At 42.3% G+C, this 26,356-nt stretch overlaps 2 protein-coding genes across 7 annotated transcripts; one reads left to right on the forward strand and one right to left on the reverse strand.

Moving 5' to 3' along the window:
• Positions 1–393: 393 nt before the first annotated feature.
• Positions 394–13,463, reverse strand: gkap1 (G kinase anchoring protein 1). 6 transcript variants are annotated; one of them, XM_090237022.1, is made up of 12 exons: positions 13,227–13,463; positions 4,708–4,954; positions 4,414–4,503; positions 3,907–3,984; positions 3,641–3,773; positions 2,822–2,847; positions 2,505–2,651; positions 2,273–2,359; positions 2,051–2,114; positions 1,868–1,938; positions 1,704–1,784; positions 394–751 (listed from the first exon to the last, which is right to left on the reverse strand). In XM_090237022.1, the coding sequence occupies exons 2-12, from the start codon at positions 4,933–4,935 to the stop codon at positions 710–712; spliced, it is 1,047 nt and encodes a 348-aa protein (XP_090093148.1). In that variant the 5' UTR covers positions 4,936–4,954; positions 13,227–13,463; the 3' UTR covers positions 394–709. The 6 variants fall into 6 exon arrangements, with proteins under 6 accessions (XP_090093148.1, XP_090093146.1, XP_021460953.1 ...); XM_090237020.1 differs by having other exon boundaries at positions 4,414–4,572; XM_021605278.3 differs by having other exon boundaries at positions 394–1,091; positions 4,414–4,572.
• LOC110525277 (arrestin domain-containing protein 3) lies at positions 13,358–25,090 on the forward strand. Its single transcript, XM_036979420.2, has 7 exons — positions 13,358–14,881; positions 17,370–17,451; positions 17,629–17,776; positions 18,591–18,693; positions 18,856–19,112; positions 20,332–20,634; positions 20,771–25,090. Exons 1-7 carry the CDS (start codon positions 14,602–14,604, stop codon positions 20,837–20,839), a joined length of 1,242 nt encoding a protein of 413 aa, XP_036835315.1. The 5' UTR covers positions 13,358–14,601; the 3' UTR covers positions 20,840–25,090.
• Positions 25,091–26,356: the final 1,266 nt, after the last annotated feature.

Below are 26,356 nucleotides of genomic sequence, written 5' to 3' on the forward strand. Positions count from 1 at the left end.
TCCTAGACATTTCCACTTCACAATAACTTACAGTTGACCAAGGCAGCTCTAGCAGGGCAGAAATTTGACAAACTATGACAGTGCCACGTTGAAAATCACTGAGCTCTTCAGTAAGGCCATTCCACTGCCAATGTTTGTCTATGGAGATTGCATGGTTATGTGCTCAATTGTATACACCTGCCAGAAACAGTGGCTGAAATAGCCAAATCCACTCATTTGAAGGGGTGTTCATGTACTTTTGTATATATAGTGTAATTTGTCATGAAACCACAAGATGAGGGTACACTAAAACATGCTACCTCTCATTAGCATAAAAAAATAGGAGAAATATAGCATCTTGTGGTGTAGCCTACCATTAGCACATAGAAGTAATAAAACCACAATGAGACATGATTTTACACTGGAAAAGTCATTTATTTACCTTGCAGTGAAAGGGGAAAAAAACTAATTTCACACCTGTCATTTGGCATCATACCAGAAAAAAAAATGCGATGACGTCAGTCAACTTGAAATGTATCTTTATCAGAGCGTTTATTAAAAGCCTTTTCATGACTTCTGCAGTTCAACACATCCAGGAGTTGGTGTGTGGTAATACGAGTCATGCATAACGCATGAAGACAGTAGAGAATAACAGTACAAACAAGGAGACCCTGAAGAATAGGAGTGGCTTAGTTTGTTTTTGCAGTCAATGTTCTTCCTTCTGCGGTCTTCATAGATCGGACTCTGGACCCTTTTTCCCCTTCCTGTTTCCCTGCCAATCAGAGGAGACCAGGAAGTATGGAATGAGTACAGTGTCTTACATCAGTAGTTTGGTGGTTAGCTTGTCAGGGTCTTGACCGTCTACAAAGGCTTAAGACCGCTCAAGAGATTCAGCATTTCATGATATGATAAGACCGGCTTGTAAGTTGTTACCAAACTAACATCCTTCAACTGAACTACACTAGTTAGCATGGAGACTTATGGTAGTGAGTTGGACTGAGTGAATGGTTCAGTTTTGTGTCAGTCTAGTAGTGTCCCGTTCTGGAGAGTGAGGACTGCTGCAGCTGCACTGTTACCTTGGTAATCTTCCTAGGGGTGACTTCCTGGCTGATCTAAGAGGGGAGCACACACACTTGACTCACGGCTTTACACAGGTTGAACAGTAAAACAAACAAACACTGTAGCCCTAACTCCTCTCTCAGAACCAGGCGAGAGCTGCTGATTTTAAAATCAGGCAGCGACAGTTAGAGGCACTATGTTAAAAATCGCTCCGCCATTTCCTGGTTGCAAAAATGTGAATAATTTGCAACAAAACAAGTAAGTATAGTGTAGAGAAATATTGTACCATCTAAACCGCTGTGTAATATATTCTCCTTAACCAAAAATATTGTTGTTTCAGCTGTTTGAAGCTGCTGTACAAAACCGAAAGTAAAAGACAAAAATAAAACTTCAGAACAGGAAGCATAGAAATAGCACACATAAAACAGATGTACCGTACCGCTTCTTAGACTTGCTTTCAATGAGAATGACATGTGATGGAAAATGTTATGTTTGTGCTTTTCTAATAACCAATTTCTGTCATTTCCACGACAGATCTATAACACCCATTTCTATGTGAATTTAGTCAAGTCGCCCAAAACACTACATATTGCAGCTTTAAACTAAATATGTGTTGTATTAAGTGCCACTTGCAAGTGTGATGAGTATGTAATGTGCCGTTCTACCTGATGGTGTTTTGGCTGATCTGTTTGTAAACCTTTCACTTTCGACTTCTCTTGTTCCAGTGAGGCATGTAGTGATGTCACCTGGAGAGTGAAATAAAGGTATTTTAACGAGGTCGTTTGCCTTGCATGGCAAGTTGAAAGGTTTGAGACACACACACACACACCTGTGAAGACAACTCCTCTTTGATATTTAGAAGCTCTTCCACCTGCAGTAGGATCTCGGCTTTATCTTTCACTGTGGAGAAAGGGAGAGAATAAGTGAATGAGAACGTGAAGGCCTACCTAATGCATCAGTAATGGATTACAGTAGAGTCAGACTGAATTAGGAGTGCAGTAGCTGTACTCACTCTCTCCCTGCTGCAGCATCTTCAGGAGCTGGGAGTTTCTGGCTTTCACTTCTTTGTATTTCACCTGAGGATTGAGATCAGGAGCGGAGCCCATGGGGGCCACATAGATTCATACACACATAGATTTACACCAAATGTTAATGGCTGATGGCAGTATTCTGTCCTTTGTATTTTAGGCATTCTCCATTAAAGCCTAGTACCAGTATCCCTACAATGACTCACCTCCCATTGTGAAATGACCTTCTTTAACTTGTCAATTTCTTGGTCTTTCTTCTCCAGATCGTCCTTTAGCTGCTCAGTTCGAGGGTCCTGAGAGGTGTGATGGGAGTCACAGTTAGGCTCTGAGAGATAAGTTACACTGACCTCCATGGTCTTACCAGCAGTCACTCAAAGGTCGATTTGCGAATTTTTTTAATTATTTTTTTACACGAAACAGATTTGCAGTCGGCCTTACCGGTTCATGCTCTGTTGAAGTCGTGACCTCGAGGCCAGTGCTGTTAGAAAACTGCTCACGTCTTTTTTCCTGCTGTACGATTTTGCTAACGTCATCCTCAAGCTTGTTGAAGAACTTGTCTTCTGGAGGTGCGGGTGGTTTGGGCTCCTAGAGAGTGATGTCATCAATGGATTCAGAATTTGAATTATGAATCATACACAATTTGCGCTAGTTCACGTCATATCACCACCATTCCATCACATTCATCCTCACATGACAGGGTTTAAACTGTCGAAGCACTGTAAGCCCAACAAGAGTAAAACAACGTTTTTCCTCACCTCTTTTTCCTGCTTCTTACTCTGATCTGGAAAGGAGAATCATGTTTTTTAAGTCGAATACAACATGTCAAGTATTAATGAATTGTTTTTATGTCAAGTATTCATAGGTTGCACCTCCGTCATGCCATTGTTATGAACGTTGTCAAGCCAACCTCTACTTGCTGCGCTGCAGTGGTGCATAAACCTAGTCTACGGTTTCATCTAAATTACAAAATAGTGCCTTGAAATACGATAACATTGCTAAAGAAGTAAAATATTTAATAGGATCCAACTTTGCCAACATGATCATGTCGTCAATTTTACTTTACAATGATGGCAATGTTGTCATCAGCTAGCAAAGTTCGTCAAAAATATCTAGCAATGCTAACATTGGCTAGCCAAAATCAGGTGGCTTCCCCTCAATCCTAGCTAGTGAACGTTATACTGAAGTCAATCTGGTGACATCAATATTATGACAAAAGGTTTTCCTACTAATTATTTGTGTCCTTTTGAATTTCATTGTATTTCCAGGCCAATGTAATGCACTTGATGAAACTTTCACCAGCACTCACTGACAGTCGGGCATCAGTTCCATAACAAACATTCCAAACAATAGTGTGATTAAACATGCAACCCATGAACGTCATAAAAGAAAACAGAATAATAAGATGAGTGGGACAACTGAGAAAACAGTGAGATATGTATGGCATATCTACGCAGCACCTGCTCGAGGTGGATTGCTAAGCAAGTAGTGCTACTGCTATGATGGCACAGTATTGATGACGTTGGGCAGTGCTCAATGTTAACATAAGTATAGCTCTCTGCCACTGGTGGTCTCACCCCCCTCCGCCTGGAAGTCCTTCAGAGAGACCGTCATCTTCTTGTCTTTTCCCTGCTGGTTCTTCTTCTTGTCCTTCTTCCCTACTGCTGCTCCTCGGGACTTGGGAGAGGGAGTGTCTGTACCATCATCATCCTGACAGGAGGCAATTTAAAAGAACAGCATCTGCTTATATGGAACATTCATTAATCTCCCCTCTCTCCATGGTTCAGATTTTTGTCAAATAGATGTTTTGTAACAGCGTGCTGCGATGGGGGCAGTGTGGTACCTGTTTATGCTGCTCAAACTCCAGTTTACTCATCATCAGTGCCTTCTCCAGGTCGGCCTCATAAAGCTCACTCGTCAACTGCATTTGGCAGAAACAAAGACAAAAATAAAGGATAGATCAGATGGGGACTATCAGGAAAGGGGAACACCCATGAGCAATACTCATGCCCATGTCAGGTGTTATCATGGGCCCTGTTCAGAAACAACCCCTATCCGTTAAGGACTAAGCAATCAATATAGATCTGTTTTTTTTGGGGGGGGGGGAAGAATATGTAGCCTAGCAGTTAAAATATACCAATGTGCCCTTGGGCTAGGCTTAACCCTAATTGCTCTTGTAAGTCTCTCTTGATAAGAGTGTCTGCTAAATGAATAAAATGTATTAGTAATATAGCAGGACCATATTTATAACAACTATTCAATCCTCTCAGATCTCAACAAGGGTCTGGGGGGATAGGTTGTTTCTGGACAGGGCTCTGTTCTTAGTGATGGGGTGTCTGTCGGGTTCTACCTGGTTGTCCCTTTGCTTCCATTGCTGCCAGCCTTCCGGGGGCATGGCTTGGTCCCCTGCTGCGGGATGGAGCAGCTCATTGGCCACACCCTGCAGAGACAGGGAGGGGGGCGGGGCAGAGGACTTCTGAGGGAGCTTCTTAAAGGCAAGATTTCTTAACTGGGGACAGGAGACAGGAGTCATTATCAGTCCTCAAGCTCAGGTAAATTAGTGAAAGTGAAACCTTTGAGAACCGACAATGGAAACACCAGAAATTGGTGTTGACTAGGGAGTTGAAATGCCTCTGCCAATCACCTCATTGGCCTCGCTCTGTTGCTGCTCTTTCTTCTTCTTACGCTTTTCCTTCTTCTTGTCGTTGCTTGCAGTGGATTTCCCACTGGTTGTCTTCCCGGGCCGAGTCTTTCCAGAGTCCCGGGCGCCTTTAGTCCTTCCTGACTCTGAATCGGAGTCGGAATCAGAGTCGACCTGGAGCAGGGCAAAGCGAGAGGCTGTGGTGTGGACGGAGATCATTGCTGACGCCATCTGCTGACCTGTGCACAACCTAAACCCAATAAGATACACACGGGAAGAAAACATGCACGTCAAATTAGGCACCTGCTTAGCGACAAAACCATTCAAATCTAAACTTCTCCAGTACAACTCCAGCAATAAATCAAAAAACAACAATATGGAAAACGGACACAAATGTGAATGCCTGGTTCTACAATAAGCTACACTGCCTATGTCTGATCTTTAATGAAAAAAAATGTACTTTTGCTGTGTAGCCTAGTAGGAGTTAGCTACAAATGGCATGCCAGATAATGTGATACAAGCAGATCCTTTTGGTGTCCATTACTGGGCGTTACAGGGAAGTCCCATAAAAACCGCCATAGATTTCTCAACTAATAGCCTGTTCTTGCTGATACTTTTTTCACCGAATCGAAAACAAAGAAAATATCTTAGAAATGTCTGTTTCCAGTTGTAGGTGGTTTTTACAAAAACTCAGAAAGATATTACATGTACCGTCGTAGCCAAATAGTTTGAGAATGACACAAATATTAATTTTCACAAAGTCTGCTGCCTCAGTACGATGACAATTTGCATATACTCCAGAATGTTATGAAGAGTGATCAGATCAATTGCAATTAATTGCAAAGTCCCTCTTTGCCATGCAAATGAACTGAATCCCCCAAAAACATTTCCACTGCATTTCAGCCCTGCCGCAAAAGGACCAGCTGACATCATGTCAGTGATTCTCTCGTTAACACAGGTGAGTGTTGACGAGGACAAGGCTGGAGATCCCTCTGTCATGCTGATTGAGTTCGAATAATAGACTGGAAGCTTCAAAAGGAGAGTGGTGCTTGGTCCTCTGTCAATCATGGTTACCTGCAAGGAAACACGTGCCGTCATCATTGCTTTGCACAAAAAGGGCTTCACAGGCAAGGATATTGCTGCCAGTAAGATTGCACCTAAATCAACCATTTATCAGATCATCAAGAACTTCAAGGAGAGCGGTTCAATTGTTGTGAAGAAGGCTTCAGGGTGCCCAAGAATGTCCAGCAAGCGCCAGGACTGTCTCCTAAAGTTGATTCAGCTGCGGGATCGGGGCACCACCAGTACAGAGCTTGCTCAGGAATGGCAGCAGGCAGGTGTGAGAGCATCTGCATGCACAGTAAGGCAAAGACTTTGAGGATGGCCTGGTGTCAAAGGCAGCAAAGAGGCCACTTCTCTCCAGATATAACATCAGGAACAGACTAATATTTTGCAAAAGGTACAGGGATTAGACTGCTAAGGACTGGGGTAAAGTCATTTTCTCTGATGAATCCCCTTTCCGATTGTTTGGGGCTTCCGGAAAAAAGCTTGTCCAGGGAGAAGACAAGGTGAGCGCTACCATCAGTCCTGTGTCATGCCAACATTAAAGCATCCGGAGACCATTCATGTATGGGGTTGCTTCTCAGCCAAGGGAGTGGGCTCACTCACAACACAGCCATGAATAAAGAATCGTACCAACACATCCTCCGAGAGCAACTACTTCCAACCATCCAGGAACAGTTTGGTGATGAACAATGCCTTTTCCAGCATGATGGAGCACCTTGCCATAAGGCAAAAGTGATAACTAAGTGGCTCGGGGAACAAAACATCAATATTTTGGGTCCATGGCCAGAAAACTCCCCAGACCTTAACCATTGAGAACTTGTGGTCTATCCTCAAGAGGCGGGTGGACAAACAAAAACCCACAAATTCTGACAAACTCCAAGCATCGATTATGCAACAATGGGCTACCATCAGTCAGGATGTGGCCCAGAAGTTAATTGACAGCATGCCAGGGCGGATTGCAGAAGTCTTGAAAAAGAAGGATCAACACTGCAAATAATGACTCTTTGCATCAACTTCATGTAATTGTCAATAAAAGCCTTTGACACTTATGAAATGCTTGTAAATATACTTCAGTATACCATTATTTTTATTTATTTATTTATTTTTCTTCTTGGGCCTCTATAACTATATCTATTGTTTTTATGTGATTTGGATTAATCCCCTCTACCACACGGAAACCCACTAATCTACTGACGGAACGCAAGAGTTGGCTAATAACAGACCTCCATCCTATGCTAGCTTGCTCCTATGCTAGCTTGCTACCAAATTTAGCTGTCTAAATCGCTGTGACCCCCAACCAACCTCTCCACTCACTGGACCCTTTTGATCACTCGACTGAGCATGCCTCTCCTTAATGTCAATATGCCTTGTCCATTGCTGTTCTGGTTAGTGTTTATTGGCTTATTTCACTGTAGAGCCTCTAGTCCTGCTCATTATACCTTATCCAACCTATTAGTTCCACCACCCACACATGCAATGACATCTCCTGGTTTCAGTGATGTTTCTAGAGACAATATCTCTCTCTTCATCACTCAATACCTAGGTTTACCTCCACTGTATTCACATCCTACCTTACCTTTGTCTGTACATTATACCTTGATGCTATTTTATCGCCCCCAGAAACCTCCTTTTACTCTCTGTTCCAGACGTTCTAGACGACCAATTCTTATTGCTTTTAGCCGCACCCTTATTCTACTCCTACTCTGTTCCTCTGGCAATGTAGAGGTGAATCCAGGCCCTGCAGTGCCTAGCTCCACTCCTATTCCCCAGGCGCTCTCTTTTGACGACTTCTGTAACCGTAATAGCCTTGGTTTCATGCATGTTAACATTAGAAGCCTCCTCCCTAAGTTTGTTTTATTCACTGCTTTAGCACACACTGCCAACCCGGATGTTCTAGCTGTGTCTGAATCCTGGTTTAGGAAGACCACCAAAAATTCAGACATTTTAATTCCAAAATACAACATTTTCAGACAAGATAGAACTGCCAAAGGGGGCGGTGTTGCAATCTACTGCAAAGATAGGACAGAACTCTGCAGGCTACTATCCAGGTCTGTACCCAAACAATTTGAACTTCTACTTTTAAAAATCAACCTCTCTAAAAACAAGTCTCTCACCGTTGCCGCCTGCTATAGACCACCCTCTGCCCCCAGCTGTGCTCTGGACACCATATGTGAACTGATTGCCCCCCCATCTATCTTCAGAGCTTGTGCTGCTAGGCGACCTAAACTGGAACATGCTTAACACCCCAGCCATCCTACAATCTAAACTTGATGCCCTCAACCTCACAAATTATCAATGAACCTACCAGGTACCTCCCCAAAGCCTTAAACACGGGCACCCTCATAGATATCCTCCTAACCAACTTGACCTCTGCTGTTTTCAACCAAGATCTCAGCGATCACTGCCTCATTGCCTGCATCCGTAATGGGTCAGCGGTCAAACGACCTCCACTCATCACTGTAAAACGCTCCCTGAAACACTCCAGCGAGCAGGCCTTTCTAATCGACCTGGCCGGGGTATCCTGGAAGGATATTGATCTCATCCCGTCAGTAGAGGATGCCTGGATATTTTTTAAAAATGCCTTCCTAACCATCTTAAATAAACATGCCCCATTCAAGAAATTTAGAACCAGGAACAGATATAGCCCTTGGTTCTCCCCAGACCTGACTGCCCTTAACCAACACAAAAACATCCTATGGCGTTCTGCATTAGCATCGAACAGCCCCCGTGATATGCAGCTGTTCAGGGAAGCTAGAAACCATTATACACAGGCAGTTAGAAAAGCCAAGGCTAGCTTTTTCAAGCAGAAATTTGCTTCCTGCAACACTAACTCAAAAAAGTTCTGGGACACTGTAAAGTCCATGGAGAATAAGAACACCTCCTCCCAGCTGCCCACTGCACTGAAGATAGGAAACACTGTCACCACTGATAAATCCACCATAATTGAGAATTTCAATAAGCATTTTTCTACGGCTGGCCATGCTTTCCACCTGGCTACTCCTACCCCGGTCAACAGCACTGCACCCCCCACAACAACTCGCCCAAGCCTTCCCCATTTCTCCTTCTCCCAAATCTGCTCAGCTGATGTTCTGAATGAGCTGCAAAATGTGGACCCCTACAAATCAGCAGGGCTAGACAATCTGGACCCTTTCTTTCTAAAATGATCTGCCAAAATTGTTGCCACCCCTATTACTAGCCTGTTCAACCTCTCTTTCGTGTCGTCTGAGATTCCCAAAGATTGGAAAGCTGCTGCGGTCATCCCCCTCTTCAAAGGGGGTGACACTCTTGACCCAAACTGCTACAGACCTATATCTATCCTACTATATCTATCCTACCATGCCTTTCTAAGGTCTTCGAAAGCCAAGTCAACAAACAGATTACCGACCATTTCGAATCTCACCATACCTTCTCTGCTATGCAATCTGGTTTCAGAGCTGGTCATGGGTGCACCTCAGCCACGCTCAAGGTCCTAAATGATATCTTAACCGCCATCGATAAGAAACATTACTGTGCAGCCGTATTCATTGATCTGGCCAAGGCTTTCGACTCTGTCAATCACCACATCCTCATCGGCAGACTCGACAGCCTTGGTTTCTCAAATGATTGCCTCGCCTGGTTCACCAACTACTTCTCTGATAGAGTTCAGTGTGTCAAATCGGAGGGTCTGCTGTCCGGACCTCTGGCAGTCTCTATGGGGGTGCCACAGGGTTCAATTCTTGGACCGACTCTCTTCTCTGTATATATCAATGAGGTCGCTCTTGCTGCTGGTGAGTCTCTGATCCACCTCTACGCAGACGACACCATTCTGTATACTTCTGGCCCTTCTTTGGACACTGTTAACAACCCTCCAGGCAAGCTTCAATGCCATAACTCTCCTTCCGTAGCCTCCAATTGCTCTTAAATACAAGTAAAACTAAATGCATGCTCTTCAACCGATCGCTACCTATACCTACACGCCTGTCCAACATTACTACTCTGGACGGCTCTGACTTAGAATACGTGGACAACTACAAATACTTCGGTGTCTGGTTAGACTGTAAACTCTCCTTCCAGACCCATATCAAACATCTCCAATCCAAAGTTAAATCTAAAATTGGCTTCCTATTTCGCAACGAAGCATCCTTCACTCATGCTGCCAAACATACCCTTGTAAAACTGACCATCCTACCAATCCTCGACTTTGGCGGTCATTTACAAAATAGCCTCCAATACCCTACTCAACAAATTGGATGCAGTCTATCACAGTGCAATCCGTTTTGTCACCAAAGCCCCATATACTACCCACCATTGCGACCTGTACGCTCTCGTTGGCTGGCCCTCGCTTCATACTCGTCGCCAATCCCACTGGCTCCATGTCATCTACAAGACCCTGCTAGGTAAAGTCCCCCCTTATCTCAGCTCGCTGGTCACCATTGCATCTCCCACCTGTAGCACACGCTCCAGCAGGTATATCTCTCTAGTCATCCCCAAAACCAATTATTTCTTTGGCCGCCTCTCCTTCCAGTTCTCTGCTGCCAATGACTGGAACGAACTACAAAAATCTCTGAAACTGGAAACACTTATCTCCCTCACTAGCTTTAAGCACCAACTGTCAGAGCAGCTCACAGATTACTGCACCTGTACATAGCCCACCTATAATTTAGCCCAAACAACTACCTCTTTCCCTACTGTATTTTATTTATTTATTTAGCTCCTTTGCACCCCATTATTTTTATTTCTACTTTGCAAATCTACCATTCCAGTGTTTTACTTGCTATATTGTATTTACTTTGCCACCATGGCCTTTTTGCCTTTACCTCCCTTATCTCACCTCATTTGCTCACATCGTATATAGACTTGTTTATACTGTATTATTGACTGTATGTTTGTTTTACTCCATGTGTAACTCTGTGTCGTTGTATGTGTCGAACTGCTTTGCTTTATCTTGGCCAGGTCGCAATTGTAAATGAGAACTTGTTCTCAACTTGCCTACCTGGTTAAATAAAGGTGAAATAAATAAATAAATAAATAAAAAAAATAGTAATATCTGACAAAAATATCTAAAGACACTGAAGCAGCAAACTTTGTGAAAATGAATATTTGTGTCATTCTCAAAATGTTTGGCCACGACTGTATATTTTGTATCAAAACGAAATATGCCTCTTGCATGTGTGTAGATCTTAGTTCCGGTTGCACTGTCATCTACAAGACTAGTTCCTGCAAAGATGCTGGGAAATGCTAGATGCCTGGCAGCTAAGATGGCAAGGAACCTCCTTCTCTGGTACAAAACATGGATTTAATATCTTTGAGTTTTTGCAAATGGAAACTCACATTTTTAAGATACTTTTTTCACAGAATCAAGAAAGTATCACCATGCAGTGGCGTAAAGTATTAAGTAAAAATACTTTTAAGTAGTACTTAAGTAGTTTTTGGGGGTATCTGTACTTTACTATTTATATTTTTTGACAACTTTTACTTCACTTGATTCCTAAAGAAAATATTGTACTTTTTACTCCATACATTTGGAATGCTTAGCAGGACAGGTAAATTGACAAATTCACACATTTATCAAGAGAACATCCTTGGTCATCCCTACTGTCTCTGATCTGGCGGACTCACTAAACACAAATGCTTCAGTTGTAAATGATGTCCAAGTGTTGGAGATAAATACATTTTTAAAAAAACAAGAAAATGGTCTTACAGATAGCCAGGGGCTGTCTGGTTTGCTTAATATAAGGAATTGGAAATAGTTTTACTTTTGATACTTTTTAAAACCAAATACTTTTAGACATTTACTCAAGTAGTATTTTACTGGGTGATTTTCACTTTAGTAATTTTCTATTCAAGGATCCGCCCCATTTTAAAATTTTGCCTAAAATGACTTTCCCCAAATCTAACTGCCTGTAGCTCAGGCCCTGAAGCAAGGATGTGCATAATCTTGGTACCATTTGAAAGGAAACACTTTGAAGTTTGTGGAATGTAGGATAATAACACACGATAGATCTGGTAAAAGATAATACAAAGGGGGAAAAAAAGCATTCTTTTGTACCATCATCTTTGAAACGCACGATTTTGGCCACTAGATGTAGTGTATGTACAAAGTTTTAGACTGATCCAATGAACCATTGTATTTCTGTTCAAAATGTTGTACCAAGACTGCCCAAATGTGCCTAATTTGTTTATTAACAACTTTTAACGTTCAAAATTGTGCACTCTCCTCAAGCGGGGCGAGGCGGCAGGTAGCCTAGTGGTTAGAGCGTTGGACTAGTAACCGAAAGTTTGCAAGATCGAATCCTCGCGCTGACAAGGTAAAAATCCGTTGTTCTGCCCCTGAACAAGGCAGTTAACCCACTGTTCCTAGGCTGTCATTGAAAATAAGAATTTGTTTTTAACTAACTTGCCTAGTTAAATAAATTTAAAATAAAACACATTTAAAAAATAAAAAACAATAGCATGGTATTCTTTCACTATAATAGCTACTATAAATTGGACAGTGCAGTTTAATCTAACAAGAATTTAAGCTTTCTGACAATAACAGATATGTCTATGTCCTGGCAAATGTTCTTGTTACTTACAACCTCATGCTAATCGCATTAGCCTACGTTAGCTCAACTATCCCGTGGAAGGGACACCGATCCAAAGAAGTTGAAGGTATCTTTACTTTTACTCAACATGACAATTGGGTACTTTTTCCACCACTGTCGCCAACAGGCTATATTAGTTGAAAAATCTATGGCGACGGTTTGTATGGAACCTTCCTGTAAACGCCCAGTAATGGGACACCAAAAATATTTGATTATATCACATTATCTGGCATATAACCTGTAGCTATGACCCTACCTTATGGTGAGTAAGCAAAGTCGTAACACTTGAGTCTGGCTTCAGTGACTGGCTAGCTAGCTGGATGCAAATGAGTTTATTGCTAGTAGCTAACGTCAGTTAGCTAACTTACATGACATTATCATGTCACTCACAAGGACAGCTGGCTAGCTTGTTGCTGGCTTACCTGTCCCGCACTAGCACTTCTCTTCAGTTTAGCCAACTAACGTTGGGTAGCTAAATTAGTTAACCAACTGGGTTTCAACGTTGTGCGAGTAATATGTCTGCTAACTAGCTAGTTGGTTAACACCGTTTCAACGTGTAACGTTAATACAACACGGCATAAAGGGTAGTGGGCATTAGATAATTGTAGATCTAGCTAGCTAACTACCGAAATAAACAGTGTCCGTCGATTAACTTGGTTCAAAAGAAAGCATCGAATGTCGTTGCCTAGCTAACTCAGTCATATAGATATAATAGTTCTAGCTGGCTAGCATATTAGCTACATTGCATCCATACCAATGATGTAGCTCGTATGTATGACAAACTAAAATGATTTTATAATTTAGAAATCAGATTATTAAAATATTGTACCGTGTATGTTTGAGGGGGAAATAATAATTAAGAATTAAAAAAGATAATTAAAAACATACTTTCACCTGTTCGAGTAGTTAACCACACGTTCACCACTTCCAGTTGCTAAAGTACCTATGGTGGCCCAGTTGCTCAAAATGTGTTCTGCAAGAAAAAAAAGGGGTAATATGCGATATGGAGCAGCTCATAATATGTTGACTTCCCTTAAACAGAAGATGGAGACAGAGGTCTACTTTTCCACGAGACTGTATTCATGACAGCAACATGGTACCATTCATGATGATCATAATCATACATTGATTGTATCGCGATTGGCGATCTGCTTATTTATACAGCATTCGTTCAGGTATGACCACTCGTTTTCAGTATTAACAAGATTAACAATATTTTTTCCTGGCAGTATAATCATGGTCGGCGCCTCCATCATTTAGAATTTTACTTTAATTATCCGTGCTTATGTTATTTATTTGTTAGGGATTTTATAAATATGCATTGTGCCACCTCGACCTCTTGAAATTGGTATATGTAACCAACATGCAACAGGTGTCCTGTCATGTCTGCGAGCTTGCACCCATTGACAACGATATCCACGAGATGGCGTCTCGTGCGTCAAAGTCTGCAACGCCACCAGATCACCAGACTCAAACCAAGCCCGTCGCTATTATTTTAGCTATTATTTCGATTTTAATGTGATCAAATTGTTAAATTTGAAACGCTGTCGAGTCCATAGCGACAGGTTTAGGCCTATTCATAGATTTAGTTGTGCACAGGTGTAGTCCCTACATAATAGCGTATGACGTTACTAAGATGTGCTGTAGCCTAGACTATGTCATGTGTAAGATGTATTAATAAACAATAGGTTTGTCATATACACATACTCCGGATTTTACATTAATTAGCCTATATGAGGGAGTAGGCTAGGCCAGTATTGTATTATAGGCCTACCAACATAGTGACAGGTTTGTTTGGTAAAAGGTTATTTAATCAACCTAATCACATTTTTTTATAGGGTGAACATTAAACTCGAATTATTTACACTGGATGCTTGCCTGCTATTGCAATACTATCAGCTGTTTAACCAAACTTGTTATTTGGCTCACTGCCTCAGCTCTCTTCCTTGTTTCATTAGGCGGAAAGAGAGGGCAGATAAAGTTCTGCGCATGCTCTATAGGTTGTTTTTCACAAAATCCTCGCTTAAAGTGAGCTGAGCGACGAAAGTTCCTTGTCTTTGACTAGAGACCAACGCGCGGAAGGGCGGACGATAGCAGCACCTACTGCTGTTATTAGCCTTCACATCTCAATGAACTGTTGTCAAAGAATGCACTGATCATGCCCACTGCTTTTGCAGGGCAAAGATATTGATCAGTGTTAGAATAGTGCATTTTTTCTTATGAGATTATTTTTCATAGATTTTTATTTGTAGGTAGATATTTTTCCACCATGGTGCTAGGAAAGGTAAAGAGCTTCACCGTAAGCTACGACTGTCTCAATGACAGCAATGTCCCCGTTTTCGCAAGCGGGGATTCCGTCTCAGGTAGGGTTATCATCGAAGTCACCGGAGAAATCCGTGTGAAATCTCTTAAAATTCAAGCAAAGGGATTTGCAAAAGTTCGTTGGACTGAATCCCGAAATGCTGGATCTAACACTGCCTATACGCAAAATTACACAGAAGAAGTGGAATATCTAAACCATAGAGACATCCTAATTGGACATGAAAGAGGTAAGATAGCCTAATACAACCATATTTGTAGCTAAAGAAATCACCTTTTTTTTTTCCTGAGATGCTCTGTGTAGACTAGTCATTGTGGGTCTTGAGGATCCTCACAGAGGATGCTGATGTGCTGTCAACCTACCGTTATACGTTACAGACTGGCTAATAATGAACACAATTGAATGCATAACAGATAAAGATTGGGGACGATCTGTGAACCAGCATCACAATCACAACACCATTTTATTTGGTTTATTACTGGCTATAACACATGCATATGGGCACATGCATGTATTGCAGGTCAAATTATCCTCGAGACATTTAAAACTACAGTAGGATGTTCTTCAATAAAATCATTTAAGATATGGGAATTTATTTTATCATGATACTTTAGAATTAACCTGTGCTTGAAAAGGCCTACATGATTAATACAATCTATTAAATTAGCACTGTCTGAGCTGCAGACTGAATGACAGTGGTCTCTATCCTTCCTTCATTGTACCCTATTATAACAATGATATAAATTACAACGTTTAATCAACACAGTACATTGAGGTACATAGCAGTCTCCGTTTACATATTTGTAGTTTTACTAAAAAAAAAACGTTTTTATCGAGCGATCTTGTCATGTTTAACAATTAAGCTTTTCTTAAGTTTCCACCCATTGTTCAAAGCGGTTCAATCCTGTTCAGAAACTGGATGTGTGGGGGTTTAAGGGACTGTGCTTTCTCTCCGTTGATTGGCTGAAGTGCTCATGTGTCTTCCAATGACCTAATGCTTTTGCGGAAAGTGACAGAGAAACCTGCAATTTTTCCGACCTGCCAGCACAAGGTTTACAAAGTTGCATAAAAAGAAAAATAGCATTCGTTCCATTTATTTTATTCCTTAATGTGTAGGCATGTCTAGTGTTTAGTGCTACTATGTAGCCTAATATAAGCAACATTCAGATGTCAAATGAATGGTGCATTAAGTCCTGCACTTGGCTATGAACTAGAAGTTGTACAATTACCAGGCCTATCTGAATGCACAACACTATGGCCTATCCGCGGATGATAAATGTAGCCCTGTTTTTGTTCACTTTCAATTTACACCACTGAAACTCGGTGGTCCTAAGCAGTAGAAAATGTTTGTTAGTCTGTTGCTAATGTACGTAGTAGATCTTTCAGCTGATTGGATAGAAAAGTCAGTCTGAGAATTTAAGTAGCTTAATTGAATATGGAGTGGAAATGCTTGCCATGAGGTATTTCATTTTGTAGGCTACAGTGTAGCCCAAACACTTATTGGCTGCTCCTGGGTATTGTCTGTACATGCATAATTGCATTTGAAATTAGTTTACAGGCTGTAATTTGTTTCTTGATGGTGAAAATAATGTATTTGATCTGTCTCTGTATGGGGAATAATGTATGCATATGTTGTTAATGTTTTATATCAATTGTTGAATAGTTTGATTCGGTTTCTTGAAATGGTCAATGCCTTCCTTCTGTGGCTTTATTAAAATAATGTATGTAGTTTATGGATCACAGTGGCGCTTAATAAAGGTTTAATTAATTGAATTGCTTCTTTGTCTGTCATCTTTTTCATTCCTCTTTCCTGTCTCTTACAATCCCTGGTCCATGCTGCAGTAATTTACACGCTTCAGATCTTGAGGGGGTTGTCCCTGATAGTGAACCACTGACTGAATGCCGCACAGTGAATGCTTAATGAGAGAGCCGGGTTGGGGAAGCTGCTCGCTCCGGTTTAGGCCGGTCTTCTCCTGCTTCAGTCTGCTTTTGAGTGACAGCTCGGCAGTTGTTTACCACGACTCCGCTGTTGCTAAGGCTGGGAGGATTGCTGAGCTAGAGGAAACCGAGATCCCGCTCTAAAGCGCGTTGCTTTCAAATAGCACACAGCAAGATATATTTTCGTACTGATCATATAATGTGTAATTAATTACAGAACACCAAACTCATCTCTCCATATTACACTACATAATTAATTACAGAACACCAAACTCATCTCTCCATATTACACTACATAATTAATTACAGAACACCAAAGTCATCTCTCCATATTACACTACATAAGGAAGAATACTCCATACTTTCAGAGTAATAAGAATTAGATTATATATTTTACAGTTCATAATTGGGGCTTTTTTTAAACAATATATATTATATATGTTCTCTCTTTCAATACTGACTTACACAATGTGTCAGTGTTATTGTTCGGGACTTTAAGGTTTTTGCTAGATAACTAAATATGTTTCTAGAAAGATCTTTAATTGCAGAGATCATCATTTCACATTTTAAAATTTTTCTCTCATCATTCTCATATTACCGACCTTTCAGTGCCTTCCTGGTGTCCAATAATGATATTAATAGTTATATTGTGCTCTCTCCTGTGGTGTTATTGGGTTTTATCAGTGTGTTATATCTGTGTTGTAATACGTAGGTGTCATACTGCATATTTCCCAGGTATGGTATACATGTGTTGGAGTATTGTTCTTCTGTTGTTTCAGATGAGGACAACTCAGAAGAAGGACTCACCACTATCCATTCAGGAAGACACGAGTATGCATTCAGCCTTGAGCTTCCACAGACGTGAGGATATACACCTAACTTATCAAAAAACTGACTTAAAGGAAAAACCTTTCTATTTAACATCTTTATGTCTTTCCTTAGTTGAAGATTGCACTAGAGGCTGGCTTTATGTTGTCCAAAAATGACCTGTTTTTGTACCTCCTTGTCTCTCTCTGTCCCCTCTCTTATCTCTCACAGACCTCTGGCTACCTCGTTGGAAGGGAAGCATGGCAGCGTGCGTTACTGGGTGAAGGCCGAGCTACACAGGCCATGGTTTCTGCCCATGAAGACCAAGAAAGAATTTACAGTGTTTGAACACATCGACATAAACACTCCTTTACTCCTGGTGAGCTCACGGATCTGTCTGCTGTACAGTGTCTGTATGTTTGTGCGTTGTAAACTTTTAGGGTCTTGTTCAATGTTTCAGTGGGCAGCAGAGATCTATTTCCATTGGCAGCCAAGAGAGAGACTTAAATGTGGAAGTATGACAAGTGCTTAGTTACAGGTGTTGCCTAGATATAGAAAGAATTAGCAAATGCCATTCTGTGGCAGAATGTGCTAGTCACACATTTTTTGTTTTACTAGTGGACCCCAAACCCATAGCACAGAGGACACCAGTGGACATGTCTTGTGAAAAACCCCTCATTCGCTCCCAAGTGGCGCAGCGGTCGAAGGCACTGCATCTTAGTGCACGAGGCGTCACTACAGTCCCTGGTTCGATTCTGGGTTTGGCCTGTGGTAGGCCGTCGTTGTAAATAAGAATTTGTTCTTAACTGACTTGCCTAGTTAAATAAAGGGTAAATATTTATATATTTTAAAATAAAACCTATCAGAGATTATGTTATGATCAGTTGGTAAAGTAGAGAAATCAACACATTCAAAACATGGTTCAAACAAAGCGGTCTTGTTGGTCATGTATAGAGGTGACAGTCGAGGGTGAATTGATCTTTAATGTTCTGTGACAGCCACTTAGTATGGTGATGACCTCTACTGCCTAAACATGTCTTCCGGGTTTATGGAAAGAAAAAATGTTTTTCTCCATGTTTTTGAGTGACGGGCCTCAGGTGCTGTGGATCCCCCCGGGGAAGATTGAGAAAAGGAACAAGGAAGCCTGATTCTCAAGCTCTTACATTCCATTGTTTTCCCTGTCTGTTTCACAGTCACCCCAGGCAGGTACGAAAGACAAGACTTTATGCTGCTGGTTCTGCACCTCAGGTCCAATCTCCTTAAGTGCCAAAATCGAAAGGAAGGGATATACCCCAGGTGAGGAGAACACCCTGACTCTGTCACTCGAATTGATTAGTCATTTGTCGCTCTTGTAGGTAAATGACTATAGATGACTGCCGTATTATGTTTGATGATGACATCTCAATCAAAGGATCTTTGGACCGATTTAACTAAACCCCTTCTTTCTTGTCTTTGCAGGAGAGTCAATTCAGATCTTTGCCGAGATCGAAAATTGTTCCTCTCGCATGGTCGTGCCAAAGGCAGCCATTTACCAAACACAGACCTTCAAAGCCAAAGGTAAACTGAAGGAGGTCAAACAGCTGGTGGCCAACCTCCGAGGGGAGTCGCTGTCCTCGGGCAAGACGGAGACGTGGAGTGGCAAAATGCTGAAGATCCCCCCCGTCTCTCCCTCCATCTTGAACTGCAGCATCATCCGAGTGGAGTATTCTCTCATGGTGAGTACAGCTACTGACCTGGGCAGACCCTCTCTTCCTCCTTCTCCCTTTGACCTCCTTCTCCCTCTGACCTTCTCTTTCTCTCTCTCACATTCTCTTTCTCCCTCTCACCTTCTCTTTCTCTCTCTCACATTCTCTTTCTCTCTCTCACCTTCTCTTTCTCCTGCTCACATTCTCTTTCTCCTGCTCACATTCTCTTTCTCCCTCTCACCTTCTCTTTCTCTCTCTCACCTTCTCTTTCTCCCTCTCACATTCTCTTTCTCCCTCTCACCTTCTCTTTCTCCCTCTCACCTTCTCTTTCTCTCTCTCACATTCTCTTTCTCTCTCTCACCTTCTCTTTCTCTCTCTCACATTCTCTTTCTCTCTCTCACCTTCTCTTTCTCCTGCTCACATTCTCTTTCTCCTGCTCACATTCTCTTTCTCTTTCTCCCTCTCACCTTCTCTTTCTCTCTCTCACATTCTCTTTCTCCCTCTCACATTCTCATTCTCCCTCTCACATTCTCTTTCTCTTTCTCCCTCTCACCTCCTCTTTCTCCCTCACACCTTCTCTTTCTCCCTCTCAACTTCTCTCTCCCTCTCACCTTCTCTTTCTCCTGCTCACATTCTCTTTCTCCCTCTCATTTTCTCTTTCTCTCCCTCAACTTCTTTCTCCCTCCAATTGTCTTTCTCCCTCTCATCTTCTCTCTCTCCCTCTCAACTTCTCTCTCTCCATCTCAACTTCTTTTTCCCTCTCACCTTCTCTTTCTCTATCCAATTACTCATCTCCAATGTGGTGGTGACAATTGTGAACAGACTCAGTCACGTTGAGGTAAATCTGAACATGTAAATATGGAGTGATGTAAAATGTCAAGACACTGTTATGGGCCACATATCACATTGGTATTAGGCACATTTCCAAAGGTTTCTTGAGTTCCTAGAAAGCTCTCTTAAGTTTTCCGCTGTGACCTAGGTAGCTTTGGCAAAGACATTGTCATTGTACCAGGTGTTCTCTCCATATGCAGTTAAGAGGATGAGTCTAGAATATCTGTGGTGACAGTTGTCTTAGAGGTGCTAATGACCTCTATACCCTGTCAGACTGCTTCAGGCATTCCCTTGCATCAGTGGAACACCCACATGAGATACAGAGGGAGTCTAACACTGTAGATCACACAGGTGTGTTGTTCAGTGAAGGTGGAGCTACAGTACTTACCCTCTGTTGTGTGCTGCTCACCCTCTCCAGGTGTACGTGGACATCCCCGGAGCCATGAACCTGTCTCTGAACCTGCCACTGATCATCGGCACCATCCCGCTGCACCCCGTCGGCAGCCGCACCTCCAGTGTCAGCAGCCAGTGCAGCATGACCATGAGCTGGCTAGGCATGACCCTGCCAGAGCGCCCTGAAGCCCCACCAAGCTATGCCGAGATCATGACAGAGGAGCAGAGACGGAGCCTGGAGGTGACCTCAGCCAGGGATCAGTTGGAGGGATCACTCTTTGCCTACATCCAGGAGTTCCGCTTCCAGCCCCCTCCTCTCTACTCTGAGGTACGCATCAGCAAAACGTACACCCACTACTAAGACTAACTATTTTACACACTGCACTTAGTGAACATATTCAAGTCTGGTAGCCCGAGAGGTGCCGTTCCAGTCATTAAAGCAGTGTTTCCTTCACTTCCGCCAGGTTGATCCCAATCCTGATCAAGCCAGCCGGACAGAGGAGAGGAGATCTGACACCTGTCCATCACGCTGAAGGAAACTCAGAGCCCCGCCCGGAGATGTTTCGGGCGTTTCTAGTCGGCTCTGTTTTTGTTTTATCCCCCCCAGCGACAGCGTTCGCATGCCGCCGTCGATGTTGAGAGAAAACAAAACAAAGAAACAAACATGGATGATACCACGGTTGAATGAAGCCCCTCCCACAGAGAGAGGCACAGGGAGTCAGTACAGGAAGACTTCCTGGCAGCCTGCCTGGCCGAGGCACGGCTAGACAAACACACACCTGACCTGTGTAAAAAGAAACCCCTGTAGTGGAGACAGCCTTGGTGGAGTGATGATGCCGTGCCAAGGCCCTGTTTGCCTATAGCTCTTAATATCCTGCTTTCTTCTGTAACCATGGCATACAGACATGGCTCTCACACAGAGCAGACCTGTCATGTCGAAATCTGAGCAGAAAAAAAAGAAGAAACAGGAAGAAGAGAAAACAATATAAGCACCACTGTCTGGAGAGCTAAGCAGCAGAGAGACTACCTTCTTCCTGTCTGAAGAGCTGAGCAGCAGATAGACTACCTTCTTCCTGTCTGAAGAGCTCAGCAGCAGAGAGACTACCCTCCACCTGTCTGAAGAGCTGAGCAGCAGAGAGACTACCTTCTTCCTGTCTGAAGAGCTGAGCAGCAGAGAGACTACCTTCTTCCTGTCTGAAGAGCTCAGCAGCAGAGAGACTACCTTCTTCCTGTCTGGAGAGCTCAGCAGCAGATAGACTACCTTCTTCCTGTCTGAAGAGCTGAGCAGCAGATAGACTACCTTCTTCCTGTCTGAAGAGCTCAGCAGCAGAGAGACTACCCTCCTCCTGTCTGAAGAGCTCAGCAGCAGAGAGACTACCCTCCTCCTGTCTGAAGAGCTCAGCAGCAGAGAGACTACCCTCCTCCTGTCTAAAAAGCTCAGCAGCAGAGAGAATACCCTCCTCCTGTCTGAAGAGCTCAGCAGCAGAGAGACTACCCTCCTCCTGTCTGAAGAGCTCAGCAGCAGAGAGACTACCCTCCTCCTGTCTGAAGAGCTCAGCAGCAGAGAGACTACCTTCTTCCTGTCTGAAGAGCTCAGCAGCAGAGAGACTACCCTCCTCCTGTCTGAAGAGCTCAGCAGCAGAGAGACTACACTCCACCTGTCTGAAGAGCTGAGCAGCAGAGAGACTACCCTCCTCCTGTCTGAAGAGCTGAGCAGCAGAGAGACTACCCTCCTCCTGTCTGAAGAGCTCAGCAGCAGAGAGACTACCCTCCTCCTGTCTGAAGAGCTCAGCAGCAGAGAGACTACCCTCCACCTGTCTGAAGAGCTGAGCAGCAGAGAGACTACCCTCCTCCTGTCTGAAGAGCTCAGCCGCAGAGAGACTACCCTCCTCCTGTCTGAAGAGCTCAGCAGCAGAGAGACTACCCTCCTCCTGTCTGAAGAGCTCAGCAGCAGAGAGACTACCCTCCTCCTGTCTGAAGAGCTCAGCAGCAGAGAGACTACCCTCCTCCTGTCTGAAGAGCTCAGCCGCAGAGAGACTACCCTCCTCCTGTCTGAAGAGCTCAGCAGCAGAGAGACTACCCTCCTCCTGTCTGAAGAGCTCAGCCGCAGAGAGACTACCCTCCTGTCTCATGAGAGAATTTTGCACATGTTATTCTTGGCTTAAGTTGTGTAGTTCTGTTTTGAAGAAGAAACAATTATCCCTTATGTTTTTTTCAGCCTAGTAACATGCTGGACGAAAGAGACTGCAGGCTTAACGCCTAGACTCCTTATCCGCACAACTTCGAACAACGCAGAGAACATAGATACTTGGGGGAACGCAAGACTGAAAAGGACAGAAACAATGCACTGACCTTGTTTAATCTGTTTTAAGATGTTATTTTTCTTGGTCACATTTCCTTAATGACGTGTAGACAGGACTTGAAAGCAGCAGCACACTCTCCATTCAAAAGCTATTTTTCAATGTCTCCTCAGTTGGCTTCCTTTTTACTCTACTAGATTCTGTCTTTTGATTTAGTTCACAACTTAGAATGCCTTCGATCCAATCATATGTTGCTTTGTGTTTATGTTGCACTGTGTTCTGGAGTAGAGGAGCCTCAGGCCAGCACTTACCACTCAAGTAGAGCATTAGATGCAGAGACTTGTCAGTGTGTGTATGAGTATGCGTGCGTGTGGAACATATTAGAATGCCCATCCTCAGTGTCCCCGTCCCTCTACTCACAGCACAGAGCGACGCAGGCTTACATACTGGCAAAAAAACACTGTAATAGGTGGTCTTCTCACTTGGCAAAAAAACCCAAGATGTTTTAATTGCACTGTTTGAAATAGTAAAAGGAGGATTTCTCATATTTTAAAATAGTATATTACCAAAACAAGAGAGAAGAGGAATACACAGAGCAGCAAGGTAGCTTCCGAAGACCAACAACATTCCCTTTTTGTCCATACTTCACTTGCCGACTTCATTCACCAACCACTTCATTTTCCAGACCAGTGAAGACTGAAATGCTAGAATTATATATCTAAAAAAGTAAGAGTACATGGTATGATCTGCTTCTAAAAATGGGGCAGATGCAAACCCAGGCTGGCAAACTGCTGGGGAATAATGGAGGCTGGTGGGAGGAGCTATAGGAGGATGGGCTCGTTGTAATGGCTGGAATTAATGGAAGGGTGTCAAACATATAGAAACCACATGTTTGACCCTGTTCCTTTTATTCCATTCCAGCCATTACAATAAGCCCCTCCTATAGTTCCTCCCACCAGCCTCCACTATGTTAGATGTTGCTAAAGCTCCACTCAAACTGGCCAGAACAAATAGTGGTAGGTTGATATGAGTAATACATTGGTTTTCAAACTCATTCAACACCTAGACCAGCTAGACCAGGGCTCTGGCATCATCTTAAACAGGCACTTTTTGATAATAAACACAAACAAACTAGCATTGATGGTGGGAGGTCTGTAAAAAGTCTGGTAACACAAAATACTTTCTGATGAGAAATGTAGTCAAGCAGTGTTGTGATGGACATGAATGCATTATTTCATCTTCTAAGATTAGAGACTTTAAAAAAAAGTTTACAGTTTTGAATTAGTTGACACAAGTGTGTATGTTATGTTTTTGTGCTCTGTTAAGATCCAGCTAGAAAATATAAGGATACTGCTTACAGTAACAACAAACTAGGAATTCAAGTGATCTTATCTTAGTGGCCTTGACACAGATCTGACCTAATTATGATGCTTCATTATCCAATGTCTAAACAATTTACAACCTTACTCTTTTTTTTTCTCTTTTCTGTGTCTGTATGTATTAGTCATTTTAAGTTTGTCAAAGGAACAAAAAGGGAAGAAAGAAATGAGGATCCCTGGACGAGCCTTTTTCATTGTGCATTTGTCTGAATGTCTTTACTGATGGCTTGGCTAGATAATGTACTAGGGTAATGATGGCTTGGCTAGATAATGTACTAGGGTATTGATGGTTTGGCTAGATAATGTACTAGGGTATTGATGGCTTGGCTAGATAATGTACTAGGGTAATGATGGCTTGGCTAGATAATGTACTAGGGTATTGATGGCTTGGCTAGATAATGTACTAGGGTATTGATGGCTTGGCTAGATAATGTACTAGGGTATTGATGGCTTGGCTAGATAATGTACTAGGGTATTGATGGCTTGGCTAGATAATGTACTAGGGTATTGATGGCTTGGCTAGATAATGTACTAGGGTATTGATGGCTTGGCTAGATAATGTACTAGGGTATTGATGGCTTGGCTAGATAATGTACTAGGGTATTGATGGCTTGGCTAGATAATGTACTAGGGTATTGATGGCTTGGCTAGATAATGTACTAGGGTATTGATGTCTTGGCTAGATAATGTACTAGGGTATTGATGGCTTGGCTAGATAATGTACTAGGGTATTGATGGCTTGGCTAGATAATGTACTAGGGTATTGATGGTTTGGCTAGATAATGTACTAGGGTATTGATGGCTTGGCTAGATAATGTACTAGGGTATTGATGGCTTGGCTAGATAATGTACTAGGGTATTGATGTCTTGGCAGTCAGACAACCCCATTTAGTTAAGTTCTACTCACCTCTCAGCTTCATGGAACAGCTGTGGATCAGCAACCTTCCCTCCCCCACTGAGAATGAATCAGCTAACAAGTGGAATAGATTGATATTCTAAGATAAAATCCCTCTCACTTATTATTTTTTTGTTGTTGTTGTTGCTTTGATTTTTATCTTAGGGAATCTGTATCAAGTTAAAAGAAAAATGAATAAGCTTAAATCTGTTTCAGGTTGGTCGATTCTACAGTCCGTTGTTTGGTGTAGTCAGTGTAGTCCAGTGGTAAGTGAGGAATCAAAATGCTAACAATGGGAAAGTGGATCTAAAATGTTTCAGAAACAAAGTGCAATATTACTCATTTGAATGTGTTTTATTCTCTATTTGTAAATCTAGTTTCTCCTTTGTCTTTACAGTTTGTTGGGCATGATCGTCTATAGATATTGTATGAATATCCTGAATGATTGTAACCATTTTGTCTAGTTATTCTTTTGAGTTTAATAAACTTTTGTAAAAAAATAATTAATTTCTTTCTTCTTGATGAGACCACTAATCCAACTTCAGTAGATATGTTATTTGTATTAAGATAAAAAAAAAAACATGATAATTTACATCAGGTAGTCTGACATCAATTTAGTTAGGCTCAATTACCCGTATATGACGATCAAGGGACGAACATCGGGGAAGGTGCAGCAGTCCCACATTTTGAAAGAAAACAAGCTCTCACTACCATATAGTCACTACACACACAGCCAAAGCTTTCATAATGTGCAACAGCGCCCCCTCTCGGTAATTCCTAGAATTTACACTTCACTCCAATGTATTCAATATTCTAATAGTGTGGGCCAGACACAAGACACACATATTGGTAGTGGTTTTCTAGAAACTAGATGCCACACAAGTATCGGGCAGAGTGTTTCTAAACCAAATATTTAATCTATGCCTTTCTCTAGTCCAGTGGTTCCCAAACTTTGTATAGTCCCGTACCCCTTCAAACATTCAACCTCCAGCTACGTACCAGGGTCAGCGCACTCTCAAATGTTGTTTTTTGTCATCATTATAAGCCCGCCACACACACACTATACGATATATTTATTAAACATAAGAATGAGTGTGAGTTTCTGTCACAACCCGGCTCGTGGGAAGTGACAAAAAGCTCTTATAGGACCAGGGCACAAATAATAATAGAAGAATAATCAATAATTGTGCTCTTTATTTAACCACCAACTCACCACAGGTTAATGACAAGGGTATGCTTGAAAGGGTGCCCATTGCATTGTTGGGTTTTATTGGAGAGAGTCTCAGTCTTAAATAATTTTCCACACACAGTCCGTGCCGGTATTTAGTTTTCATGCTAGTGAGGACCGAGAATCCACTCTCACGTACACTACCGTTCAAAAGTTTGGGGTCACTTAGAAATGTCCTTGTTTTTGAAAGAAACACACATTTTTGGTCCATTAAAATAACATCAAATTGATCAGAAATACAGTGAAGA

The sequence above is a fragment of the Oncorhynchus mykiss genome, chromosome 6 (assembly GCF_057628025.1).
Source record: "Oncorhynchus mykiss isolate SJ-2025 chromosome 6, ASM5762802v1, whole genome shotgun sequence".
Classification (NCBI taxonomy): Eukaryota; Metazoa; Chordata; class Actinopteri; order Salmoniformes; family Salmonidae; genus Oncorhynchus; species Oncorhynchus mykiss.

Bases quoted from the DNA above. Each gene is read 5' to 3' on its own strand.
- LOC110525277 (XM_036979420.2), top strand. From the start codon at position 14,602: ATGGTGCTAGGAAAGGTAAAGAGCTTCACCGTAAGCTACGACTGTCTC. The intron at 14,882-17,369 runs GTAAGATAGCCT...CTGTTGTTTCAG, and splicing joins CCTAATTGGACATGAAAGAG to ATGAGGACAACTCAGAAGAA. The intron at 17,777-18,590 runs GTGAGCTCACGG...TCTGTTTCACAG, and splicing joins TAAACACTCCTTTACTCCTG to TCACCCCAGGCAGGTACGAA.
- gkap1 (XM_021605278.3), bottom strand. From the start codon at position 4,935: ATGGCGTCAGCAATGATCTCCGTCCACACCACAGCCTCTCGCTTTGCC. The intron at 3,774-3,906 runs GTACCACACTGC...GCCTCCTGTCAG, and splicing joins AGTTTGAGCAGCATAAACAG to GATGATGATGGTACAGACAC. The intron at 2,652-2,821 runs GTGAGGAAAAAC...ATCACTCTCTAG, and splicing joins GTAAGAAGCAGGAAAAAGAG to GAGCCCAAACCACCCGCACC.